The 24,818-nt window shown below is 37.6% G+C and overlaps 1 protein-coding gene across 1 annotated transcript in view; it reads left to right on the top strand.

Annotated features, from left to right (window-relative positions):
• Nucleotides 1-5,453: 5,453 nt before the first annotated feature.
• SLC1A1 (solute carrier family 1 member 1) overlaps nucleotides 5,454-24,818 on the top strand; it is a 45,335-nt gene continuing 25,970 nt past the window's right edge. The window contains exons 1-2 of the mRNA XM_058171813.1: nucleotides 5,454-6,014; nucleotides 16,362-16,502. Coding sequence (XP_058027796.1) covers nucleotides 5,915-6,014; nucleotides 16,362-16,502 — 241 coding nt within the window. The 5' untranslated portion in view covers nucleotides 5,454-5,914. The remainder of the gene's footprint in view (nucleotides 6,015-16,361; nucleotides 16,503-24,818) is intronic.

Genomic DNA, 24,818 nt, shown 5'->3' with positions numbered 1-24,818 from the left:
TCCTGGAGTCTCTGGGCTGCTTACTCAGCCGGAGGGAAAACTCAAAGGGCGCTCTGCCATCCAGCTTGCCTGCCTCCCTGGGGATGGGTGGGGCGCTCTCTTCGCAGCTCTTGCTCGAAGCCACCTGGCTCTGAAAGGGATGTGTGGAGAATCAGAATCAGAGAGAGACAGAGAGAATGAGAGAGAAAGAGTGGGAGTGAAGAGAAAGCGAGTGTGGGGAGAGAGAGAGAGAAAGGGAGAGAGGGGGGGAAGAGAGAGAGAAAGGGGAGAGAGAGAAATAGAATGAGAGAGAAAGAGTGGGGGGAGAGGGAGAGAAAGGGAGAGAAAGAGAGAATGAGAGAGAAAGAGTGGGGAGAGAGAAAGAAAGAGGGGAGAGAAAGAGATGAGAGAGAATGAGAGAATGAGTTGGGGAGAGAGGGGAGAGAGAGGGGGAGAAAGAGAGGGAGAAAGAGAATGAGAGAAAAAGAGTGGGGGGAGAGAGAGAAAGAAAGAGGGGAGAGAGAAAGAGATGAGAGAGAATGAGTTGGGGAGAGTGGAGAGAGAGGGGGATAAAGCCGCTGGGTGATAAAGCCGCTGGGTGAGATCATCAGTGGCTTCGGTGTGAGGTACCAGCTGTACGCGGATGACACCCAGCTGTACTTTTCCACACCGGGCCACCCCAACGAAGCTATCGAAGTGCTGTCCCGGTGTTTGGAAGCCGTACGGGTCTGGATGGGGAGAAACAGGCTCAAGCTCAATCCCTCCAAGACAGAGTGGCTGTGGATGCTGGCATCCCGGTACAGTCAGCTGAGTCCACGGCTGACTGTTGGGGGCGAGTCACTGGCCCCGATGGAGAGGGTGCGCAACCTCCTGGATGAACGGCTGTCTTTTGAAGATCATTTGACGGCCGTCTCCAGGAGAGCTTTCTACTAGGTTCGCCTGGTGCGCCAGTTGCACCCCTTTCTAGACCGGGATGCCCTATGCACGGTCACTCACGCTCTCGTGACGTCTCGTCTGGATTACTGCAATGCTCTCTACATGGGGCTCCCCTTGAAGGGCATCCGGAGGCTTCAGTTAGTTCAGAATGCGGCTGCGCGGGTGATAGAGGGAGCCCCTCGTGGCTCCCGTGTGACACCTATCCTGCGCAGACTGCACTGGCTACCTGTGGCCTTCCGGGTGCGCTTCAAGGTTTTGGTAACCATCTTTAAAGCGCTCCATGGCATAGGGCCGGGTTACTTACGGGACCGCCTACTGCTACCGAATACCTCTCACCGACCCGTGCGCTCTCACAGAGAGGGACTCCTCAGGGTGCCGTCAGCTAGGCAGTGTCGTCTGGCGACACCCAGGGGAAGGGCCTTCTCTGTGGGGGCTCCCACCCTCTGGAACGAACTCCCCCCAGGACTTCGTCAACTTCCGGACCTCCGAACCTTCCGTCGCGAGCTTAAAACACATTTATTCATCTGCGCAGGACTGGATTAGATTTTAAATTTATATTGGTTTTAAATGGGTTTTATTATTTATATTGTTTTTTAATAATTCGGCCTTGTAGAATAAGTTTTTTAATTGTTATTTTAGTCTGTATTTATATGTGCTTTTTACTTGCCTGTGAACCGCCCTGAGTCCCTTGGGAGATAGGGTGGTATATAAATGTGATTAATAAATAAATAAATAAATAAATAAATAAATAAATAAATAAATAAAGAGAGAGAGAAAGGGGGAGAGAGAAAGAGAGATGAGAGAATGAGTGGGGGAGAGAGAAAGCGAAAGGGGGGGAGAGAATGAGAGAGAAAAAGTGGGAGAGAGAGGGGAGGGGGAGAAAGCGAAAAAGTGAGAGGAGGGACAGTGCCTGAAGGACCCCATCCCATCACTGGAAGTCCAGGCGCTTCAGCAAGCGGTGCGCTGGATTCGTATTAGTGGTCCGCAGGATTTAAAATTATGGACTTGGTGGTCCCTGAGGTCCAAAAGATTGGAGACCCCTGTCCTAGAATACAACCAACAAAACTGGGCATAGAATTATTTTGCTTTTGCTGTGAAAAAGCAAAGTAAGGCTCTCACAGACAATATACACTAACATACCTGACTCAGTAGTATCAAAAGTTGAAATAACTTTGATTCAAAGACCAAACTACAGATCATTGACAGGGATTATCAGTTGAAGAACTTTGTCTTTATTTACATGATACTTACTCTGGATTAATTGAACCATGGTTTATTTACCCAGTATTTCAACAACCATAAACTAATCAGAGTAGCTGAGTTTGCAGAATAACCAACTTGGCTAGCTTACATTTTATTTTAGTTTGTGATCTCCAAAATTCAGCTCAGTTTATTTTTAATATAATCCTTTTAGCAAGATATGAACTTTCCTAATAATTCCTAATAATTTGGCAGATTTGGCTAATTCTAGTGCAGTGTTTTCCATATGTACTATTTTTGGAACTAATTGTTGAAGGTCTTTATTAGAGCAAAATGTTAAGAGGAAATCATAAATATATAAAGATTTAGAAAATACTTAAAAACAATCAAATAAAATATTGCCTTTTGTTTGCTGGCCAAGTATATTCACTGAAAGTATGATTTAGAATTAGATAGTTACAAATGTTTCCAGAATAAAAGTTCTCGGGTATTCTTTTCCATTATTGTATTAATTTTTTAAACAAATTCAGCAATTTTGGGACTGATGCATTGGTTTGTGTTACGTTTAATTCCTTTTCATTTGATTGGGACATATTTATTACAGATTTGTATTTGGTTGCCCATACAGAAACTGCTAAGTTGAATCTTTACCAGGATAGGTGCCAATATCTGTCAAGCCCTATATTAAAACCAGTTTTAAAAAAGAACTGCTTATTCATCCAAATTTTTCAAGAACTCTATTTCTAACATCAGTTTGGAATTTTTCTCCCCATTCATAATCGTTGGCATGTACCAGAAAAAAATATGTACCCTGATGGAATTCACGTTAAATTCTAAGAAATAAAAATATTTTTATTCTTCATATTATTTATATTATGTGTTTCGCCCTTTTCTTGTTTTGAAATAAAATAAATATTCCTCCAATTTATCTCACTTATCTTTCATGACATTATTTTAGTTTATCATCAAAGCAGATTAATAGATTAAAAGATAATTATCATCACAATTAAATTCAACAATCAGTTTAGTAGTTCACAGGTCAATTTAATTGCTCCTGGTCAAAACAATTTACACTGTTGATTTCAATGTAGCAGTTCTCAAATTGAGCAGCCTTTAACGGTTTAGTGTTATAAATTATTTCTTTATTTTTGTGCCCTTGAATCAGTGTTGACTCCTGGAGATTGCTTAGACAAGTCTCTGCAGTACTTTTGGCAAGGTTTCAGAAATGGTTTGCCTGTCTCCTAAGGCTGGGAGAGAATGACTGACCCAAAGTCACCTATCTGGTTTTATGCCTAAAGCGATCTCTGAGGTTTTATGCCTCACGGTCTCCTAGTTTCTAGCATGATGCCTTAACCACTACACTTAACCAGGTCTCCAAGTATTGTAATACTACAACTTTACTTATTTATTCAGTTCATCCTTGCAGATATTCAGCATGTTTGAAAATATGGAAAAATGGAAATAGCTGTAGATTTTTACATGCTAGTAAGCCTGGGTCAAAGGAGGAATAAGCTAAACAAATGTTTCACTTTTTTCTCTCAAGGACCAAAAAAAGAAAAAAAATGCATATGGAAGGGTCTTTATAGTAAAGAAGGTAAACATGTAAATTAAGATGGGGTGAATGACAACTTATTATTTTATTTATTTTATTTGTATTTCGTCAAGCATGTATTTTATGACAGATACAAGTATAAACATAATTTTCCCTCATTCTTGTTTCATTTGCCAAAATCATCAGAGTAACGGTCTGAAGAATAACTTGATAGAGCAAAGAGTTCTCTCCATTATTTTTTTGTGTTAATAAACTCTAATATTTGTGAAACAGGAGAGGGGGAATTCATTTTCATCAGTATTATTCCTACACATAGTGGCTGAGCTATTCGGCAAACAGCCTGGTTCACAAAATATGGCTTGTTTTGGGGGTGTAAGAAGAGATGAACCCATCCATCCCTATTCTACATCCTACATCATTCTACATCATTCTATATTCTATATCAAGTCATCATTATTTATTCAATAAACCATCGTTATAAATAATCACGGTTTATAATTGGTCAATCAACTCCCATCTATGGTCCTGATCAGTGGTGGGATTCAGCCAGTTCGCACCACTTCGGGAGAACCGGTTGTTAACTTTCTGAGCAGTTTGGCAAATTGATTGTTGGAAGAAATCATTATGGCATTATGGCATTATAATCATTATGGTTAAATTACTTGAATCCCACTACTGGTCCTGATCAATCTTACCCTTCTAAATACATTACAGTAGGTACCTTCCAGATATGTTAGACAAAAATGTTCTAATTTATTTCAGGTAGTTACATCAACATATCTGGGTTTTGCTTTGTTTTCTTTTGGCAAAGATACAATGATCAAGCCAGAATGTTTTAAACTCCCCCATTTAGTTTTAACTCTCTAAGATTTCAATAGAAGAGAATATTTGTAGGTCAGGGTTGAATTATGAGGTACTTGGAGCTTTGTTGTTTGCTTGTAGACATTTCATTGCATTGTGGCACAGTGATATTATCTACAATTATGTAATTATCTCAGTTATGGTGTTACAACCATAATTGAGCCCAAAATTGATGTTGCCAAGGGAAACATTTGTGAAGTGATTTTGCCCCATTTTACGACTTTTCTTGCCACAGTTGTTAAGTGAATCATTGCATTCGTTAAGTATAACTTAACACGGTTTTTAAGTGAATCTGGAATCCCCACTGACTTGTCAGACGATCGCAAAAGCTGATCACACGACTTTGGGACACTGCAACCATCATAAATATGAATTTGCCAAGTGTCTGAATTTTGATCATGATGTGACCATGGAGATGCTGCAAGGTCATGAATGTGCAAACAACAGTCATGAGTCTTTTTTTCCCCAGTGCCGTTGTAACTTTGAACGGTCACTAAATGAACTGTTGTAAATCGAGGACTACCTACCTGTAGTTGGGCAAGGACACCTCCGCAAGAAAACAATCAAGCTCACAACGGCGACCCCCAGAGCCCTAAGATTTCCTGTTGGATCTCTCATCCAAGCAGTAGGCTCTGCCATTTGCTGGGAGGCCACAGCCTTTCCCAACTGGGAAAGAAGGGAAGGATGACTCTCTCTTAATGGGGGTGTGTGGGGAATGGTGGTGGTGGAAAGAAAACGTCCATTTCCTCTTAGGCTCCTTTTCTTTCATACACAAATTTACCTCAGGGTGAGGTTGGGCTGGGAAAAGCCCTTCTGCCCCTACGCCTCGAATTGCTTCCTCTTCTTTGCACTTCCAGCACGCGGAAGCTAAGCGGCTTGGGCGACGCCCCCCCCCTCCCATTCTCTGCAAACAGGATGGCGCAAACGGAGCGCAGGGCAGCCGGGCAAGGGCTGGGCGGGCGCTCCTGTCCGAAGGCGGCAGAGCGCGGCAGAGGCGACAGAGAGTGAGGGAGGGAGAGAGAGAGAGAGCGAGCGAGCGCGCACCAGAGCCGCTTCTCCGCCTCTGCGTCGAGCAGCCCCAGACAGCCGCGGCAGAAGCGGAGGAGACCCGCAGAGCTGCGAACGCGCCCGTCTGCCGCGAGCACGGCGTCCGCCCACGCGCGTCCCCCAGACACGCACCCAGTCAGAGCCGCGCTGGAACGCGAGGGCAGCCCGGAGAGATCGAGCCGGAGCCTCGCTGCCGTTGACGCCTCGGCCGCCCCTCAGCTCCTCCACCTGCCTGCCGACGCCGACGCCGGCGCCCCCCCAGCTCCCTCCGGGCCACCCGTGTCCCTCCAGCTTCCCGACCCAGCCTCTCTTGGGCGGCAGCGGCTCAGCGGAGACGCCATGGGGAAGGAGCCGCCGGGCAAGAAGGGGGGATGCGATTGTAAGCGGTTCTTGAAGAACAACTGGCTGCTTCTCAGCACCATCCTAGCCGTGGTTCTGGGTGAGTCGCGAGGGGGACCTTTCGGGAGGGAAGGGCGGGCGGCGGAGGCGCTCGTCTCCTCTCGCCCCCTGCCCGCGTTCGTGGGAGAAGACAAATGGAGACCCGCAAGAAAGGTGGTTCAATGTGCAAATCGTCCAAAAGCTGGAAAGGTTCCTTGAAAGACAACCCGGGCTTGCCGTTTCCCTCTGGCACTCCTCCCGAAGCAGGGCTATGGTCTTGGGAGCAGAGGAAGATAAATTAGCCGGCTGGGAGGAGGGTTAGATCGGCTGAGGAATAAGGTGCGCGGGTGACATCGCAGCCGTATGCAGTACGTTATAAGGAAAGTTCATCAGCCCTGTTGCCATTGTGGACAAACCTCTCAATTTCCTTCATTTAATATCCAAAATTGCTGGTAATATCCAATACTGCCGGGGATCTAAGAGCTGGTTCAGTACCGCCCTCTGTAAAAGTTGTTCAAATTAAGAAATCGCAGCACTTAAATGGCAAAATCTTTCTATTCTGCTCAGACGATTCCAAAACTGTATCTATTTAGAACTAGGTCCCTGTGGAATTCAACAGCTTCATGTCTACCTTGGTGTCAGGTGTCATTCAGTTTATAAACTTACATCTTTTCACAGGACTGGTCCCATTGCTGTTAATTAATTGAGTATATTTATCCAAATGAACATTCCTTTCCTTTCCATTAAAATATTTCTGCCTTCCTCCAGTCTTTCAACTGGAGGTCATGATAATGACAAAATTATGAAGGTTCCAGATCCCTTTAGTGAATACTTCATTGCAAATGCCTCCTCTAATCTAAAGTGAAACTGGATGAAATTTGTTTCTAAGTAGATGTGGAGTTGTCAGCAGTGAGAGATTAACTGTGTGTATTTAGAAACAGGTTATTCTGTGTTTAGTGGCACTAGTACCCAAGTAGGACTTTAAAAATCCAAGTGGGTGGAGTTGGCTGTCTCAGATAGCTGGTTGGATCCTGTTTGAAAGGGCAAGAAGCTTTTGGAAAAACATCACAGATGTTTTTGACACAGTAATGAACCACTTCCATATTATTGTCAAGAAAACAAATGACCTTTTTAAGCCATTGGAAACTTGACGTAAGATATCTTTACTTTTTCCAAACCAAACCAATGCTGAAAAGAAAATAGGTAAAGCGGCATGGTCTCTCTAACCATCAGTAAGATAATTGTCTCAAGGTGTAATAGAATGAGACAGTATTTGGTGTGGTGCAATGTTTTTCAATCTTGGCAACTTTTGGATGTAAAGGCTTCAAATCTTCAAGATTCCCCTGTCAGCTTGCCAAGTTTGGTATGGAAGATGAAGTCAACAAAAGCAAGCAAGTTTGAAACTGGGCCTCTTTAGGCTGGGTTTGAAGGGGAAAAAATTCCCCAATGTATCCTTATGGGAGATGCAGTAAAGAAACAAGGTGGAATATTTTTCACCCTAAGTTCATTCTTAGTTCATTCTAAGGCTCCCTCCTCGCCTGCTGTCATGTGACCCAGAGCACAGAATTTGCAGTCTGCCTTGTGTGCATACTCAGAACTGTCCACTAATGCAACATAACAGGAGGAATACAGAAACTCAGAGGCAGCATATGTACTCCTCTGTGATTAGACCCTCACATACATGTAGAGATTCAATATACAGTATTGGATTAGTTTAACAACACAGAGCGTTTTATTAGTTTATTACATGGAAATGTATGGCTGCTGGTGGTAAAGGAGTTGAAAAGCTTTCAAGAAAACATGGTTGGTATGCATTTCCTACCTTGTTAAAGGATGTAGGTGATCACAACTTTCATTTACTTTCCGTTCCTGAAAATTATCACTTTCTATGTTATCAAGCCAGCCATATATAGCAGCAACTGGTTTTCCAGTGTGACTGAGTATTAGAGATAGATGCTTGATTTGAATATATCCTATAACTCATTTCAGTTTAAATTTCCCCAAAAATATAAAACACCCTTCACTATTGTTCCCTGCTAAGATTGATTAAATAATTATTTTATCTCCCTTATAACTGAACTCATTTCTTAGCATTAGTATAACCATTAAACATGTAGATCAAATATTGATCTATAGTTAAATACTGGAACATCTTAATGGTTAGAAACAAATACATTCTAGAGAAAATATGCTTCCATTTCCATTTTTTCCACTCAGTGTTACTTTTTTGTTCCGTTATTATTTCTCTGAATATTCTGTGTGTGTATGTGCATGTATCTCAAAGCAAACTATGTCCCTTTCATTTTTTTAAGTAACTGAATAAAATAATTTAAAAAAGCTTTTGCTTACTGTTCATAAATTCCATTAAACCTGTTCAGATTTAAAGGCAGGACACTGCTTTGGGACTGGGGCATTAATTACATACATACCCATCATATTACTTCATTTCAAGATATGCAATATTATGAAAAGTGCAGAAAAAGTAAGAAATAATTAGCCGAAAAATAATGTCATGTGGAGATATCAAGTGGAGAAAGAAGTAGAAACATACCAAATCCGACTTATTCTGACACCATTCATTATACTGCTCCATACTTCTTGACCCTTACAAACCAACTTTGTTTCATGTTACTACTTTATACATTGCCTTTTGTTCTTTAAATGTCTTGGTTCTCTCTTTAGAATATCTCATTAACCCCATCCAACCATAGCTTTTTGGTCTCTTTGTTTTACATTTTGGCCCTCATTCATATCCTCTGTAGGACCAAATTCCCTGAATGTATATTTTTCATACTGGTCACTAATGTTTATATTCAATCCCCATTCATTTATTATTCATTCTGCTTCTTTTATTGGACACACTTCTTACCTAACCCTTCTCATAGTATTCAATTTAATTTCACATTTTTCCTGAGATACTCAATTCTTAGTATTATATAGCAAAGTGGGTAGAAGGACAATTTTATTCACACCACTTTTACTTCTATTATGAAACATTTATTCCTCAAAACAAACTAGTATTTACATAGCTTAAAATTTCTCCTTTCCCAATTATACTAAATGTTTTACACAATTTTTAAAATTTGTTCTAGTTTTTCACCATTTATATATAATTTCATTTACCCTGTCTTATGCAGCTATTTTTAGAATAGAATAGAATAGAATAGAATAGAATAGAATAGAATAGAATAGAATAGAATAGAATAGAATAGAATAGAATAGAATTTATTGGCCAAGTGTGATTGGACACACAAGGAATTTGTCTTGGTGCATATGCTCTCAGTGTACATAAAAGAAGAATACCTCCATCAACGTACAACATTTACAACACAAATCTTATTATCTTTAATATTAATTTCAAATCCATATTGCACACTACATATTATTTGTTTAACATTCCCTGTAAATTATTAGTTATTCAGCCAATTCCTTATCATGGAATTTATTTTCATTCATGTTTTATTTTCATCATATGTTGCTCTCATCTTCAGCCATCAACATTCAACTTCAGAGTCATGAATAACATTTCTTAAAACAAGCTCTTTATGATAATTCACTTTATCAAATGATTTATCAATTTTTTTTACTAAGATGTTAAACAGTAAGAATCTGGCCTTACTTCCCTAATTTCACACTTTCCTAATTATAAACAGGTAGTCCTCAACTTATGACCACAATTGAGCCCAAAATTTATGTTGCTAAGTGAAACATTTGTTAAGTGAACTTGCCCCATTTTATGATGTTTCTTGCCACAGTTGTTAAGTGAATCATGACAGTTTTAAAATTGTCAAACTGTTATTAAGTGAATCTGACTTCCCCATTGACTTTGCTTGTCAGAAGGTCACAAAAGGGGATCACGTGATCCTAGGATACTGCAACCGTCATAAATAAGAGTCAGTTACCAAGCATCAAATTTTGATCACATAATTATGGGGATGCTACACAGTCGTAAGTGTGAAAACTGGTCATAAGGTGTAACTTTGAACAGTCACTAAGTGAATTGTTATAAATTGAGGACTACAGTACCTGTAGTCAGAATTCTGCCACTAAACATTATTCCCTCTTGGTTTTTGCTTTCTTTCCTTCTTGCTACCTTTCCCTTTTTGTAGTGGAACAGTTACTGTGAACTATCAGTTATTGGGCATAGATTCAAATTTCATGTGTATCTTAAATGTCATATAGTCTTTTCCTAAGTAACATCCATTTTTGCCATCTATATAGGCTATACCTGCAGCCTTACCATTTTAAAAAAATTCTCATGGCATTTATAGCTTCCGTTTCATCAGTTTTGTTCTTGGACATATTGTTTTCATTCCCATACCTAGAACAATAGCATTCTTTCATTTCATTATCCTATATCATTTCTTCACATTTAGTTTTAATTCCTTCGTTTTATTGGAGGTTTCCTGTTTTAGTTACTTTCACTCATTTCTAAAACGTTTGTTTCACTCTGCATTTTAATGCACTTTTTCCTATCTCTTTTTGAATTAATTGTCTGCAGCTATTTTACACACACACACACACACACACACTATACTTTATGTTTTTCAGCCTCCTTTTTGGCAGAATTATTCCCTTATATCTATTTTTTCATCCACAGCCAATATCACCAAAACAACCAAGCATTATTTTCATATAGTGAAGCCTTGTTTTAATGAATCAATTGCAGAGATGATTTCCCGTTATTAACAAATGTCCTGTAAATCAGCAAGTATGACATTACAGCAACAACTGGGTGATCATATCATTATGAAAAAACATGCAAATTTCATAATTGTGACAATTTACATCATTGGGGAAGTGACAAATTGCAACAGATAAGCGTTTTGGTATGTGCAAAGTCTATTACATCAAGGACCCATGTATCATAGTTTCATTATATTTCCTGTTGGTTCTCTCAAACAGAAATGTATTAGTTCAGTAAGCTCCATTAAATGGGAATTTTACCTGAGTAGATGTAGATGTGTAATGACTTTTATTACAATCAGCAATACATCCTGGTTTTTTTCTCAAAAACAAAATACTTGGGTGTGGCAAAAATGATTTTTAAGGTAACATATAAACACAGTCCATTATATTTAAGCCCCATTTATTTAAATGGAATGTAAAACAAAACATTACATCTACACATGTGCACCTTAACTGGAGTGTAAACTCCTTTAGTCTTCATTTATAGGGTTCCATTATAAATCTCCCATGGAAATCTAGGACTTAAAACTTCTAATTACATTTTCCACTGCAGAAATCTTTCTGTTTTAAAAGAATAAAAAATATGATTTTAGGAAAGCTCCTGTTAAAACTAATGAGAAGAAATAATTTGAGAGCAAATATACCTCTAATTGTCTAAATAGACTTCATTAGGGAGGCCCTGGCTCATGTCTTTCTGGTATTTGGGCTTCTGTTATTTGCTTTATTTTTTATTTTTTTTTATTAAAATTTGTTTGCCTCCCATTTCGCTGCAAGGCAAAGGGTTTTTGTTATCCTGATATGAATAGTTTTGATGAAGAATAGTTTTAGCTTTGCTACCCTAAAAGAGTTACCAATAGCATTGCATATACACACATACAATGCTCAGTATTTTGAAGCACTGTTATTATGAAGCCCTTCTATGTTAGAAGTGTTTTAATATTTGCTTCTTTATAGTTTAAAGCAGTCTGTCACAACACGTCATAATAAAATACAGGTAATCCTCAATTTACACTATTCCAGCTGGCTTCTGAAAAGAAAAGTCAAGAGAGACGATTATTTATGATGTCCTTGAGTCATACAATCCCCTTCTGACAAAGTTAATAGGGGAACCCAGATTCACTTAACAACCATGTTACTATCTTAACAACTGCAGTGATTCACTTAATAATAACTGTAGCAAGAAAGGTTGTAAAATGGAGCAAAACTCATTTAAAAACTGTCTTGCCTAGCAACATAAATTTTGGGCTCCATTGTAGATGTAAGTTGAAGACTATCTTTAGTATTACAAATTACAAATTACAATATTAAACCTTTTGTAACTCAATTTATTTTGAAATCTGTAAATCTGCCAAATTTCAACTTTACCAGACGTTTTGAGACTAAAACTCAAAACATTGTTTATTCTTTCTTTCCTTAGTGAATAGCAGTTTAAAGAGAGTTGGTTGAACATTTTGTTTTCCAGCTGCAGAGTGTGCATATTAAGTGTGCACTGATGTGCAACCTTGTGTCATTATCAGTCTCACTAAGTTTTCTGGTACATCTATGAATACATTTGATTTTTTCAATACTTCATTGCAAAATATAGTGTAATGGTAGATTTCAAAAGGATAAATTGGCAGATGATAGCCTGGCACCTCCCTCCTCTGTCTTTCAATTAGGGATGTGAAGACTTGAAAAGAATCAGGTTATTTCCAGTGAGGAAAGCCTGGAGAAAAAAACACACAACTCATCTCCTGTCTACTACAAAGAGTTTACAGCTAGTCCTCAAAACTGGGACTAGATAGAATTTCCATTGCTAAGCAAAGCGGTTGTTTAGTAAGTCATACCCAATTTTATAACCTTTTCTGCCATGATTGTTAAGCAAATCACTGCAGTTTTTGTGTGAATCACATGGAATCTAGTTGCCTCCGTTGACTTTGCTTTTCAGAAGCGAGATGGGATAATGCAGATAGTGATCACATGACTCTAAGATGCGGCAATTGTTGTAAATATTTGCCAACACCCAAATTTTGATCCTGTGACCATGGCAATGCTGCAATGGTCGTAACTTCAAGAACCAGACATAAGTCACTTTTTTCAGTGCCGTCGTAACTTTGAACAGTTGTTAAACGAATGGTTGTATATCAAGCTCCAGTCAGATTTTGTTAAATTCTCCCTGGAAATAAAACAGCCACTGGTAAATCCCCATTGACTCCAAACTATGATATGCAACTTTTTGCCTATAGCCGTGATGGTCCCACCGGAAGTTGGCAAGTGGGCCGTTTCTGGCATCCAGAGGACCTTTGGGGGCTTGGGGAAGGCCGTTTTCACCCTCCCCAGACTCCTAGAAAGGCCCTGGAGGCTGGGGACAGCAAAAAAGGGGCCTTCTGGTCCCACCGGAAGTTGGCAAATGGGCCATTTTTGGCCCCCGGAGGACCTCAAGGGGGATGGGGAAGGCCATTTTCAGGGGGGCAGACTCCTAGAAAGGCTCTGGAGCCAGGTGAGAAAAAAACGGGCCTACCGGGCCATCGCGTGCCAGGAGCGGGGTGGTGGTGGGGGGGTTGCATGCACATGCGTGGGGGCGGGGTGCATAGAATTATGGGTTTGGGCACACACGCGACCCCCCCCCGGCACGCGATGGCAAAAAGGTTAGCCATCACTGGCCTATTGTGTGCTGAATGCACTTCTCCAAAGATGTAGATGCAGTGCTCCTAACAGAATTGACCTATAACATTTCAAGGGGCATTTCTGTAATAATACAGAAGGAAAAGAACAGAAAACAGGAATATTTTATTGCAGAGTAAAAAATACATTCTCTAGATATATAATTATATAAACATTCATAGACTTCCTGAAAAACAAACTACACTATCAAATATAAGATGATATATTCAGAAGGAAGATACTAAAAAGTAGAAAGATTTTATTTTGCATATAGTCTTATACAGCTAGTCCTCGAGTTATGACCACAATTGAGCCCAAAACTGTGTTGCGAAGCAAGACAACTGTTAAGTCAGTTTTGCATTATTTTACAACCTTTCTTGCTACAGTTATTAAGTGAATCACTGCAGTTATTAAGTTAGTTACATAGTTGTTAAGTGAATTTGGCTGTTTTGGTCCGCCAGCAGCCTGTAGAGCTAGCAGCGGAGTTGGACAGTGAGGAGGCTGGGGAGGACCATGGGCCAGTCCTGGACTCTGGGGAAGGCCCGGAGGAGGGCTCTGCATCGGAGGCAGAGTTGCCAGAAGGCAAGAGCAGCTAAAGCAAAAAGGACAATTTGGAAATAAGGCCAGGAGATGATTGGCCCCTCCTATAAAGCTTAAAAGAGCAACAAAGGCTCTTGAACTCTTTGTAGGAAAGCAACGTTGCTACATTTGTTTCTAGTCGGCATCTCGTTTCTGAACTTCATGTGGCTTTTCCAAGAAAAACCTTTGGCAGGGTGCCAAAGAAGACAAAGGTTTGTGATAAGGCCAAAGGACTTTTTCTGAAGGATTTGTTTTGGAATTAATTTGGACTAAGCTGAGAATGAAGTAATTCTCAGCCATTCTAATAAAATACATTTATTTAGGACTGATTGTGTGTGGTAATAACTACTTGGGCCTAGGTCACAACACTGGCTATCCCAATGACTTTGCTTGTTAGAAGTTGCAAAAGGTGATTATGTGACCCTGAGACACTGCAAGGGATATAAATATGAGTCAGTTGACAAGCATCTGAATTTTGACCATGTGACCTTGGGAATGCTGCAATGGACGTAAGCGTGTAAAACAATCACAAGTCACTTTTTCAGTGCTATTGTAACTGTGAATGTTCACTAAATGAACCATTGTAACAATGTAAGTTGAAGACCACCTGTACAATGTTGGATCGTGAACAGTGACATATTTTCCTAATGCCCCTTTGTACAATGAGTGTAAGGGGCAACTACATATGATGCACAGATGCGACCCATTTTTACAACATGCTTGTGGATTCACCATGCTTCATCTACCTTGTTATTGGGGAAGATTTGATAATTGTAACTTTGGAAATCAAAATATAGCTAAATTGGGATAAAGAAATTGTAATGAAATACAGAAAATGGGGTGGAGTTGAATATGAGTAATTCGAAACTCATCTGAGTCATTTTACAGATGTTACCAAGATGTCAATTATTTTCTTCGGTGTCTCTGTTCCTCCTTATTGTTACATTAAATGAGATTTCTATGGCTCTTCAGGTAGATAATGCTAATCTCAAAAGTATAGCTGTTCGGTTTATACTGAAAAATAAATGCTTTGTGCCTCTTCTAGAAATTGAATGAGTAATCTAAACTTAAACAAAAGCTAAATCATTTGATATAATTTCTAAATATATTTCCACATCATACATGCATTTTCAGTGTTCTATTTCTTTCATTTTAGCTTGCTTTAACTCTCATCCTTTCAAAGGCTTAACAAGTAATTGGTTAGAATTCTTTTCTGTTATCAGGTAATTGTCTGGCAAAGAGGACAGTTGCTAGAAAATAGAAAGGAAAAAGATGAAAAATATCACACAAGGAGGAGAGTTGTTTTCATATCCTTATTATATTCCATTTGGAAGAAGGAGGCTTTATAATCTTTATGAAAAAAAGTATTACCGAATTGAAACTACCATATATTTGTCTTACACATCTATCCTGTATCTTTAAAACCAAAAATAAGTTACCAGTACAAGTATTATCTTTGATTAAATTTAATTAGCTGGATCAACTCATATTAAAGACAAAGTGTGTTATTACATAATGTCTGAGTTAAAAAGAAAAAAGAATCCCATAGATCCAAATAGGCCATTAGACAAAAGGTTACACCGATCAATCTTCTAATTACTTTATAGATACATTGGTGTAAATTTCAGAGTTTCAGATGCAGCCACATTTAAAAAAAAACATACATTTTGGCTTAGTATATTGTCTGACTCCAGCTATTTTAGTAGTCTTGGATTCCTTTTATAATGAACCCAGTGATGAGGACCCCATTCTTAACACCCTGCCCCATTGTTCCTGCCAATGTATTTTCAGCAAGAGACACTACCAATAAGTGCTACTTTTATTTCTCTATTAAAATATGGTTCAATCAAACATTCTAACATTAAATTATATTCTTTAAAAATAAGAAATAAGCCAAAATAAGAAATGTTCTAAGTTAATCTATATCTGTACAGTATATGTGCATACAATCACACACATACATTACATACACACCAATTGGAATCTTAAGTTTAAAATCTGAAAACTATGAGATGAAGCAGTAATTTAAAGGTAATCTTAACTCTCAGCCTCTGTAGTTTGGAAAACATTACTTCTATCTGCCCAGGCTACTAATATTGATGACTAAATTATCAAAAGGCTCTGAGCAAAAACCCTCTGATCTCCACCACACGTTAGGATCCAAATGGGTGGCAGGAAATAACACTCGTTAATACAAATGATCAAGCTAATCGTAACAGTTCAGTAAACTGAACATTTATATATTTCATTTCTCCAGACATAATGCCTAGGGAGGTATTAAAACATAATGGTAAGGTCATATACCTTAATTAAAAATTGCTCTTCATATATGATGTTATGATCTGTGCAGCAAATGTTGCTGTCCCTATAGTGTGACTGTTTGAGGCAGAGGTGGGAAAAGGAGGGGGCAAAGTTACACACAATCTTTAACAACCCTTTGTTCCCTTTGTCTCTTTTTATTAATACGTCTTATTTTGTGATTTATTTCACATTTTAGGAATAGGACTAGGACTAGCTGTTCGGGAATATGGAAAGCTCTCCAACCTGGACAAGTTTTACTTTGCATTTCCTGGAGAAGTTCTGATGAGAATGCTGAAACTCATCATATTGCCATTAATTATATCAAGCATGATAACAGGTAAGAAAAATGGTATTTTTCTTAACAGAGGTTAAAAACTATTTAATTAAAAACAATATTACATATTTAGACCAGTTTCAGTCTGTGCTGGGTATACAAATTTGGTGGGTCTTTATTGGTCTCACATGAATAATAGATTGTACATTTTTACTTTAAATGGATTGATTTCAAGTAAAACGCTTTCTGAAGTGGAGTGGGGTTGCAGTGTGATAAATTATAACATGGCTTCTTGCAGCCTGAAAATGTCAGAATTTTAATTTTAAATTACCGGTACATTAAACTTCCGCCTAATTTTACTTCTAACCACAATAGGGGTAGTAATCCAGAACATCAGAGCCAACAGCCCGTGGTTGCTTTTGCTTTTTGTAGTCCTCGAGATTCTTTTATCTACTATTGCTTAAGATTGGTGGCACGATTTCACATCAATGGAATGAAAGTAAATGGAGGTTAAAAAAATAATTAGAACTTACCATAAAGCAAGGAACAGACTTGAAATATTAGACCTTCTGGATTCTCAGTATCTCCTACAACTTTGTTGTTATTTAACAAGGATGATAATAAATTCTATGTAATAAATTTTAATTTATGAAAACACAGATGTAAGACAAAAAAAGGCAATATAAACCTTGTGATTAAAAGCAAATTAGGAGTAACATAGCTACAAAATTATATGACTTGCAACATATTGCTAATCACATAGATAAGGGAGTGGACTCACGTTATCTATTATCCTAGTAGATAGGAGAATTATTGTTGTCATTATACAATTTAGCAATTGCTAGGCTCTTATTAGGGCTCTAGGCAGTTCACCATTTAAAATAAGCAACAATTTAAAAAATACAAATATTATTGGGCTTCAGTTGGTTAACTTAGTTAAAGCTAAGTAGTTTCTAGCAGGAGGAACTGTCTGTCTATAAGAGTTGTCAGCAACAGAACAGGTGGCCACATAAAGTGATAATTACTTTGCTGGAGGTCTTCAGAGGCAGAATGACCATCTGTCAAAGATGGAGTCCTTCACTTAACAGGGGCATGGATTAGGTGAATTCTAAGGTCATTTCTAACTCCACAACTGATAAGTGGATAGTAATTGGTACTAATCCCACAAGAACTGTATCTGGGTGAGGAGAAGCCATATGTAGTATAAAGCCGTCGTTAGAAAGAAAAAAAAGGAAGCAGAAAAAGCTATACATCAAAACTGATTCTAGTAATTCTAGAGTTGGGAAATCAGAGTCATGTATTAAAGCCTAAAGTTAATTAACAATGATTACTTGGAAAAGTATTTGCATTACCTTTTTGTAAATATTAAATAAAACGAAATCATTCAAATAAACATGAGTTATGAAGAAAGCTGTCAATTAAAACAATATTGCCAGGGTAGGAACTAGAGAAAGTTCAGTACAGACTTATATTGACATATAAGTTTATAGAAATATATTTATGTTGACGAACTTTGGCATCTTTTAATTGGCAGCACTGGAAGGAATGTTTGAGAATATATTTATCTTTTGGCAACAGGAATGGCGGTTTCAACGTGCAGTATTGCAGGCACTTATTTATCAAATCTAATCTATTATATCTATAATTTACCTTTACCACATAATCATATAGAATATTACTAAAGTTTCAGCTTATTGGTCTGATGATTTTATTCATTTTTCTGAAGTTGTAACGAGTTTGATCTGAGCTGCAATTAGCACCAGTTCCTATTCTTGCTGACTGAATGGAATTTTTTCTACTGTGTTTGCAGAGTATGTGGTCAGTTTAGTGTTGATATTGTGCATCCAGTAACGTCCATGTATAGATTTGTCTTTTAAGTTATTGGAATAAGGTACAGTATATGCTATAAAGACTGAGTTTTCTTGGAAATTTAATCTGTCTCTTCTTTGTTTTGTAGACTAGGAAGATTTTTTTCCATTATTCTGATGCCATTTTACTTTTATCATTAACATTACATGAATTAATTAGTATTTATACAATGTTTAGTATTATTACATTTGGGATGGAATGATGTGCTGACCACTCACTGTAATCCAACTGCACATTCAATTTTTGATTCCTCTGGAACTTGAAGCATTGGAATATTGGTTGGCTTACATTAGATTTTGAGATCATTGTATCATTTCTGGGATTGTTTCAGAGCACTAATTTTGATACCCTTTTGTTAATAACAATTGCTATTTCATTTCTTTTGTGATTTTCTTGCCTGCAATAGAAGAGCTGAGGCTATGGAATGATCCATTTTAATCCATTCCAGTTTGCTGAATACTAGAATATTTTTATTTACTTGCTAATTTATTTCAGTGTTCAATCTTGACCTTTCTACTGTGAAAACTTGAAGTTTGCTTTAGTTTATGGTTACATACCAATGCAGCATTGCACTTTTCCTTTGCTTCTGGGCACATCAGCAGGGGGCTTCCTTTTGGCTTTGATCCAGCTGCACTGTAACCATTAGTACTACTCATACTTGTTTGTTACTCCAGTATCATCATGGTCCATATTTTCTGAACTGGGTGGGTGGAGTGTTCGGAGGCTCATCTTCCAGGATCATGTTGACATTATCCTGATTCTAAATGCCCATTTATTCTTCTGGACAGAATTTTGGACTTTTCTTCTCTCTTTCCCCTTATTTACATAGGCCCCAAGCTTCTACAGTTGGGTGTTGGAAAAAGTGCGGGCTTGCAAATCTGTCTCAGCTCTCATCATAGCTTTCTGTGAACATACAAAATATTTGCAGCCAAGGAGTTTTGCCGTCATGCAATAACACAGATAAACACATAAAGCCTGTAGTAAAAATGGTGTGGGGGCAGGGCGTTACAATTTAGTACTTCCCTTTTTCTATGGAGAGGATGGTGAGGGAATTTTTGTTGCTTCAGGAAGGCTTGCAAGTCAATGGGTGAATACTGATGGAAGATTTTTATATACTTCCAAGCCAATCAGATGGAGGGAAGACATGATGTTTCCTGGCTTTCAGAATTCCAGTGTTGGCAGAGGCGAAGACAATCACAATGGCAGCTTCAAACTGCTTTGGAGAGGTTAAGAACAGAGTCAGTATTTTGTGGAGGTGGCCATTGTCTAAAGTAGCAGTGGGCAACTCGTGACTTAAGGAATCCTGACTGCTTTTCTGTCAGAGCAGGTTGTTATTTTTTTATTTTTTATTTTGCTAATGTAACTGTGAAACAAGCCTTATTAAATAGGATCATTGGGAAGTGGTCTGTCTTCCCAGTGATCCTGTTCAAAATTCCTGGTCTCCTAAGCAACAAATGAGAAGTCTACAGACAATGTTGGTGTATGACGAGAAACATCTTCATTGCTTTCCTCTATTATTTTCTAAGATTGCAGGTTTCCTGCTTCTACCAATAACAGGATGTGGGAAGGGAATAGTATGTATGGGTATTTGTGGATAAGTGTATGTATATCTGTCATTCAATGCAGCCATTGCCATGCATATTATTTAATTTTAGATGGTTTTAAAAGGTAAATATTTTGGAAAACTATTGCGGAAAAACATTTTTTCTTTATTTTTTTTACAAAAAGGGGGGCAAACACTTTTAGAAGAATTCATTATATTTTACTAGCCACATTCATTGTTCAAAAGACACAAAAAGAATTCTTCAGATTCATTAATATTTGAGCTTCAGTTTCTCACATTTAGACACTGACTTCATCTTTATGGAATCTTTTTCTTTTTATATCTATAATTTGCATAACATAATTTTAATGCTAATATTGGGACTATCAATTTCCAAACAGCACTATTTGATATAGTGTTAAAATCAGAGTCTAATCAAAACTCCATTGTAAGATAGTTAAACGTTCAAAACCCTTTTGTTGTGGGTCACTTCCATCAACTAAAGTAACCAAGCTACTTCCTGGCATATGTCTAAAATAAAACACATATCCTTCTGAAGTTTTGGGCAGATTACTTTAATGTTGTTGTCACCTGTGGGGCTCAGGGTCTGGTATCTACAGGACTGCTATTCTAAGTGTCTAGCTACCTGTGCAATATGATTGATTAGAGCAGGCTTACTCTGAGATCCTTCTCTTAGGTCAGTGTTTTTTAATCTGAGCAACTTTGAGATTGTAGAATTCAACTCAGGCAACAGGCTGGCTAGGAATTCTGGGAGCTGATCCATAAAAATTGCACTGCACACCTTAAAGAAAAAGTGTCTATGGACCCTTATAAAGAACCCAAGGAATCAAATATTTTCAGTCACAGCCCTCTTCTTTGGAATAGTTGATTCTCAATATCTGATGAGCCCCACTCGGCTGAGTTTTAGGAGAACTGTACAAATTTGGCTTTTTAAGAAAATCTGGTATAAGTATTGGAGCCTCCACCCTGGGTTTTGTTTGTATTTTTATTATTCCTCAGTAATCATAGTCTTTGTTTTTATGTTGTAGTTGTTTTTTTCTTTGTAATGGTTAGTTTGCATTTTTCTTAAATTGTTTTACTATTGTCATACTGTAAAAAGAAAAAGTATGCTGCTCAGTATTTCTGGGATGGAGTAGCATCTCTCTCTCCCTCTCCCTGTGCCCCCCTCTTGTGTGTGTGTGTTTTAAATCACACACACCTTTGAGTCAGTGTTGTCTTCTAGTAACTGCCTGAACAAGTTCCTGCAGTTTTCTTGCCAAACTTATTTTCAGAAATGGTTTGTCATTGCCTGCTTCTAAGAGCTGAGATTGAGTGAGTGGTCCAAGATCACCTGGTTGCCTCTGTGCCTAAACTGGGACTATAACTTGTGGTCTCTATGTTTCTAGCCTGATCTTATAACCACTAGATCAGGGGACTCCAACCTTGGTCCCTTTAAGACTTGTGGACTTCAACTCCCAGAGTTCCTCAGCTAGTTTTGCTGGCTGAGGGACTCTGGGAGTTGAAGTCCACAAGTCTTAAAGGGACCAAGGTTGGAGACCCCTGCACTAGATCCAATTGGCTCAACTTCCCTTTTTTTGTCCCCAGGTTTCTTAGTAGGTCCAGCTCAGCTCAGCCAGAGGGCTTTTTCAAAAAGCTTGCTGTCAGGTTGCCTGGCAAGTGGGCAGCTATAAAATTGAATTAATTGATGAATTAATATGACTGTTTTCAAGGCTTACGTGCTTATAAGATATATAAATAAATATTTCTATCTCTCTGGCACTAGTCACTGAAACTTAGTATGCAAAAATGAGTCAGTCACTCTTGCTATCTAATGAGCTTCAGGTAATAGCTTTGTCAGTCAAGCTTTCTCATGTAGGAAGAAAAGAGTGTTTGTGATTTTTCATCAGTCTGGCTGTTGAAAACCTTTATTTTCACTCAAACTGGTACTAATTTGAGGCACCAGCTGGCCCTTTTACTGATGGCCTCTATTTATCATTAACAGGGGCCCATTTCACAATTATTTCTGGAAGAGTTACCTCCGTAGCTGTGTGAATTTCTTTTACTAATTTGTCCTTCACACCTTTGTGGGGATTTTAATAAGTGTATTGATCCCTTACCAATGGCACAGGAGTTTTGTTCTGTTCTTTAAAAGTATGGTCTAATTTTTTCTTCCTTTGATTTAGCATTGTCTTCAATTATTTCACATTCCCTGGATTTACTTTTGTCCTCTGGGTTCTCTCCCTCTCTTTCTCTGTATAGGTGTATTACACAATTACTATGTTTTCAGTTTTTAGAACTATCTTCACAGTTCTGTGTATTGCCAAATTTATCTCATTCTGTCTCTTCTTTTTTGTAAATTCTACTATTGTGGCTTTTTTGTCTGCTTTCTTTACTTATGTAGCACCATAGCATTCTGGATAGTCCTTTGTTATGAATTTATTTTGAGGGCCAGGCTTCTCTGCCATAAATGTCTGCAGTTGTGAAGCTCAAAGAATCCTGGTTAGATAGTTACAAAGGCATCTGAAAATGCTGTGGACATGTACAGAATAGACTTTTTACCTTCACTCTAAACAGGCTTTCTTTTAAGCTACTATTCAATCTCATGCCAAATCATTATTTTTATTAGGTTTTGTCAATCTTTTGTTCTTTTGGTCTTTTTTTCCCTTTTTTATTATACAGATGCTTCCTTTTACATTGTAAAATATACATAATACATTACATTATTTGGATACAATGGTATTTGTTCAATATTAATTAAAGTTTATTAACACTCTAATGTTTAGAGTGAAAGTAAAAAGAGAGAAAAGTACTATTAATATTAATTACGGCTTGAAGTCACTCTTAATGAGCCTGATTATTTAGGTTTTTCATCCAGAACTGAATGTAATAAAAAAAGACATTGCTGATTGCATCAAAGTATTTGTTGTACAATAAAGATTTCTATCTTAAACTGATTACTTAGTATTAAAGCTTCCATTGTATTGATACTTAAGATTATTTATGAATGTTTTAAAGGGGGGGAGATGAACAAAGCAATTTTGACAACAATTAAAATACAAGGGAAAAAGAAGAAGGCTATTCACTTTCTAATTCACTGCCCCTTCCATTGTGTGTCTGCTAATTTACAATATTTAAATATCCCCCCTTTAAAAGCCAGACTGTAAATGTTTGAGCAAAATTTATTCTCACTGCTCTGAGCATGGATGTTTCTTGATATTTTTTTCTGGACTTATACTTTATAAGCCCACTCCATGCCTTTAAATAGTCTTCTCTGTCCATATCAGTCAGGTCATTCAACTTAAGAGACACTTTCTCAAATTCTGAATTCTGATAGTACTTGCTCATTATGGATTCAGTGGCAGTATGCTTTTTAGACTTTTTAAAATTCCATCTTTATTATTTTTGTAAATAACTCAAGGTATTGGATGTACCTATTGTTCCTTCTTCTTCTTATTTTCCCCACAATAGCAGTCCTGTGAGGTGAGTTGGGCTGAGAGAGAATGATTGGCCCAAGGTTACCCAGCTGGCTTTCATGACTAAGGCAGGACTAAAACTCAAACAGTTTTCCAGTTTCTAATCCGATTACCTTAACCACTATACCCTACTGATTTAGGTTGCAATCGCTTGGCATCATTGGGCAAGTACTTCATTGGGTTGGTTTTGTTTTGTCTTACTGTTCTTTTCCAACTTTAAATTGCAGATTACAATCAAAAGAATGTCCTCTAAGAGATCAATATTGGATTCTAAGTAACCTAATACTCATCTCTGGTGTGCTATGGTTCATGGTCAGGATTTTCAATATCATTGTTATGCTGATGATACTCAAGTCTATGGGTCTTGATGACTGCATGGTCAGCCATGATGTAATGGTTTATTAGTTTTTGATCTTAGAAGTCCTCTCATTATCACCAAAAATAAATACAGTATGGATAAAACATTATCACCACAAGATAAATATAGTATGGATAAAACAAAGATTGTGTATCCTTTCCACTCTCCATTATATTTATTTCTATGGCTTCCATATTGTTCAAGATTCCCCTCCTTGAAATACGTTATTAGGATTTTGGTTGATATCAGCTGTTCCTACTTATTGATTTTGCAGCATGTTTTGCACATTTTCATTTGATGAGTATTTGGAGGAGGTCCAAGGAAACTGGTGTTACTGGTGCATGTTTTCTTTTTCATCCTTATATTACAGGAATAATTTCCTGACAAGTGTTTCCAATTCTTTTTTTATATACAATTTTTTTTATTTTTTTTATAAGCATAATAAAAAAGAATTATTGTGAACAAATTATTAGTCAGGTACATCTTTAAACATATCAAGTTTCACCTAAGTTATAATCTAATACAATGTATTTTCCTCCTTCTTCTTTAAGTTCAATTATTTATTTGCACACAATCTGATTATAGAAATAAATCAAATTCAACCCATTCAGGAAAATATTTAAATGAAGTCTAGTCCCCGTGCTTGATTCCCTTCAACATCATTAATAAATTCTATTAACATTTTAAAATTTCACCACTGTCAGCTTTATATCTACATTACTAATCAGAGGTCATCCTATCTAAAATCTCTTTCTTAAAACTGCCCAGAGATCACATAGACAATTTAATTCTTCCCTTCGTATTCCTCCGCCTCTAAATCAATAACATATATTTAAAGTTTTCCATCTAATCCATTTTAATATCAAACAGAAAATTTAACATTTGCAAGGGTAATCACTAATTATTTTCCCGAGTTATTCTCCCAAAATATTAACTGTTTCCTTAGAAATTTTATCAGATCCTTTCATTACCTTACTTATTTGTAAGAACAAAAAAAGATAATTTTTTCTTCAATATAATAACACTCATTTCCCTCTTATCCCAATTTATTCTAGTATTTTTCCCTCCATTTCCCAAAACCTCAATTATTTTTATCATAGTTGTCACTCGTATTTTAATATAGATATTAACATTTT

The sequence above is a fragment of the Ahaetulla prasina genome, chromosome 2 (genome assembly GCF_028640845.1).
Source record: "Ahaetulla prasina isolate Xishuangbanna chromosome 2, ASM2864084v1, whole genome shotgun sequence".
NCBI lineage: Eukaryota > Metazoa > Chordata > Lepidosauria > Squamata > Colubridae > Ahaetulla > Ahaetulla prasina.
The sequence above is the reverse complement of the archived record's forward strand: the minus strand, read 5'-3'. Positions and strand labels throughout refer to the sequence as shown.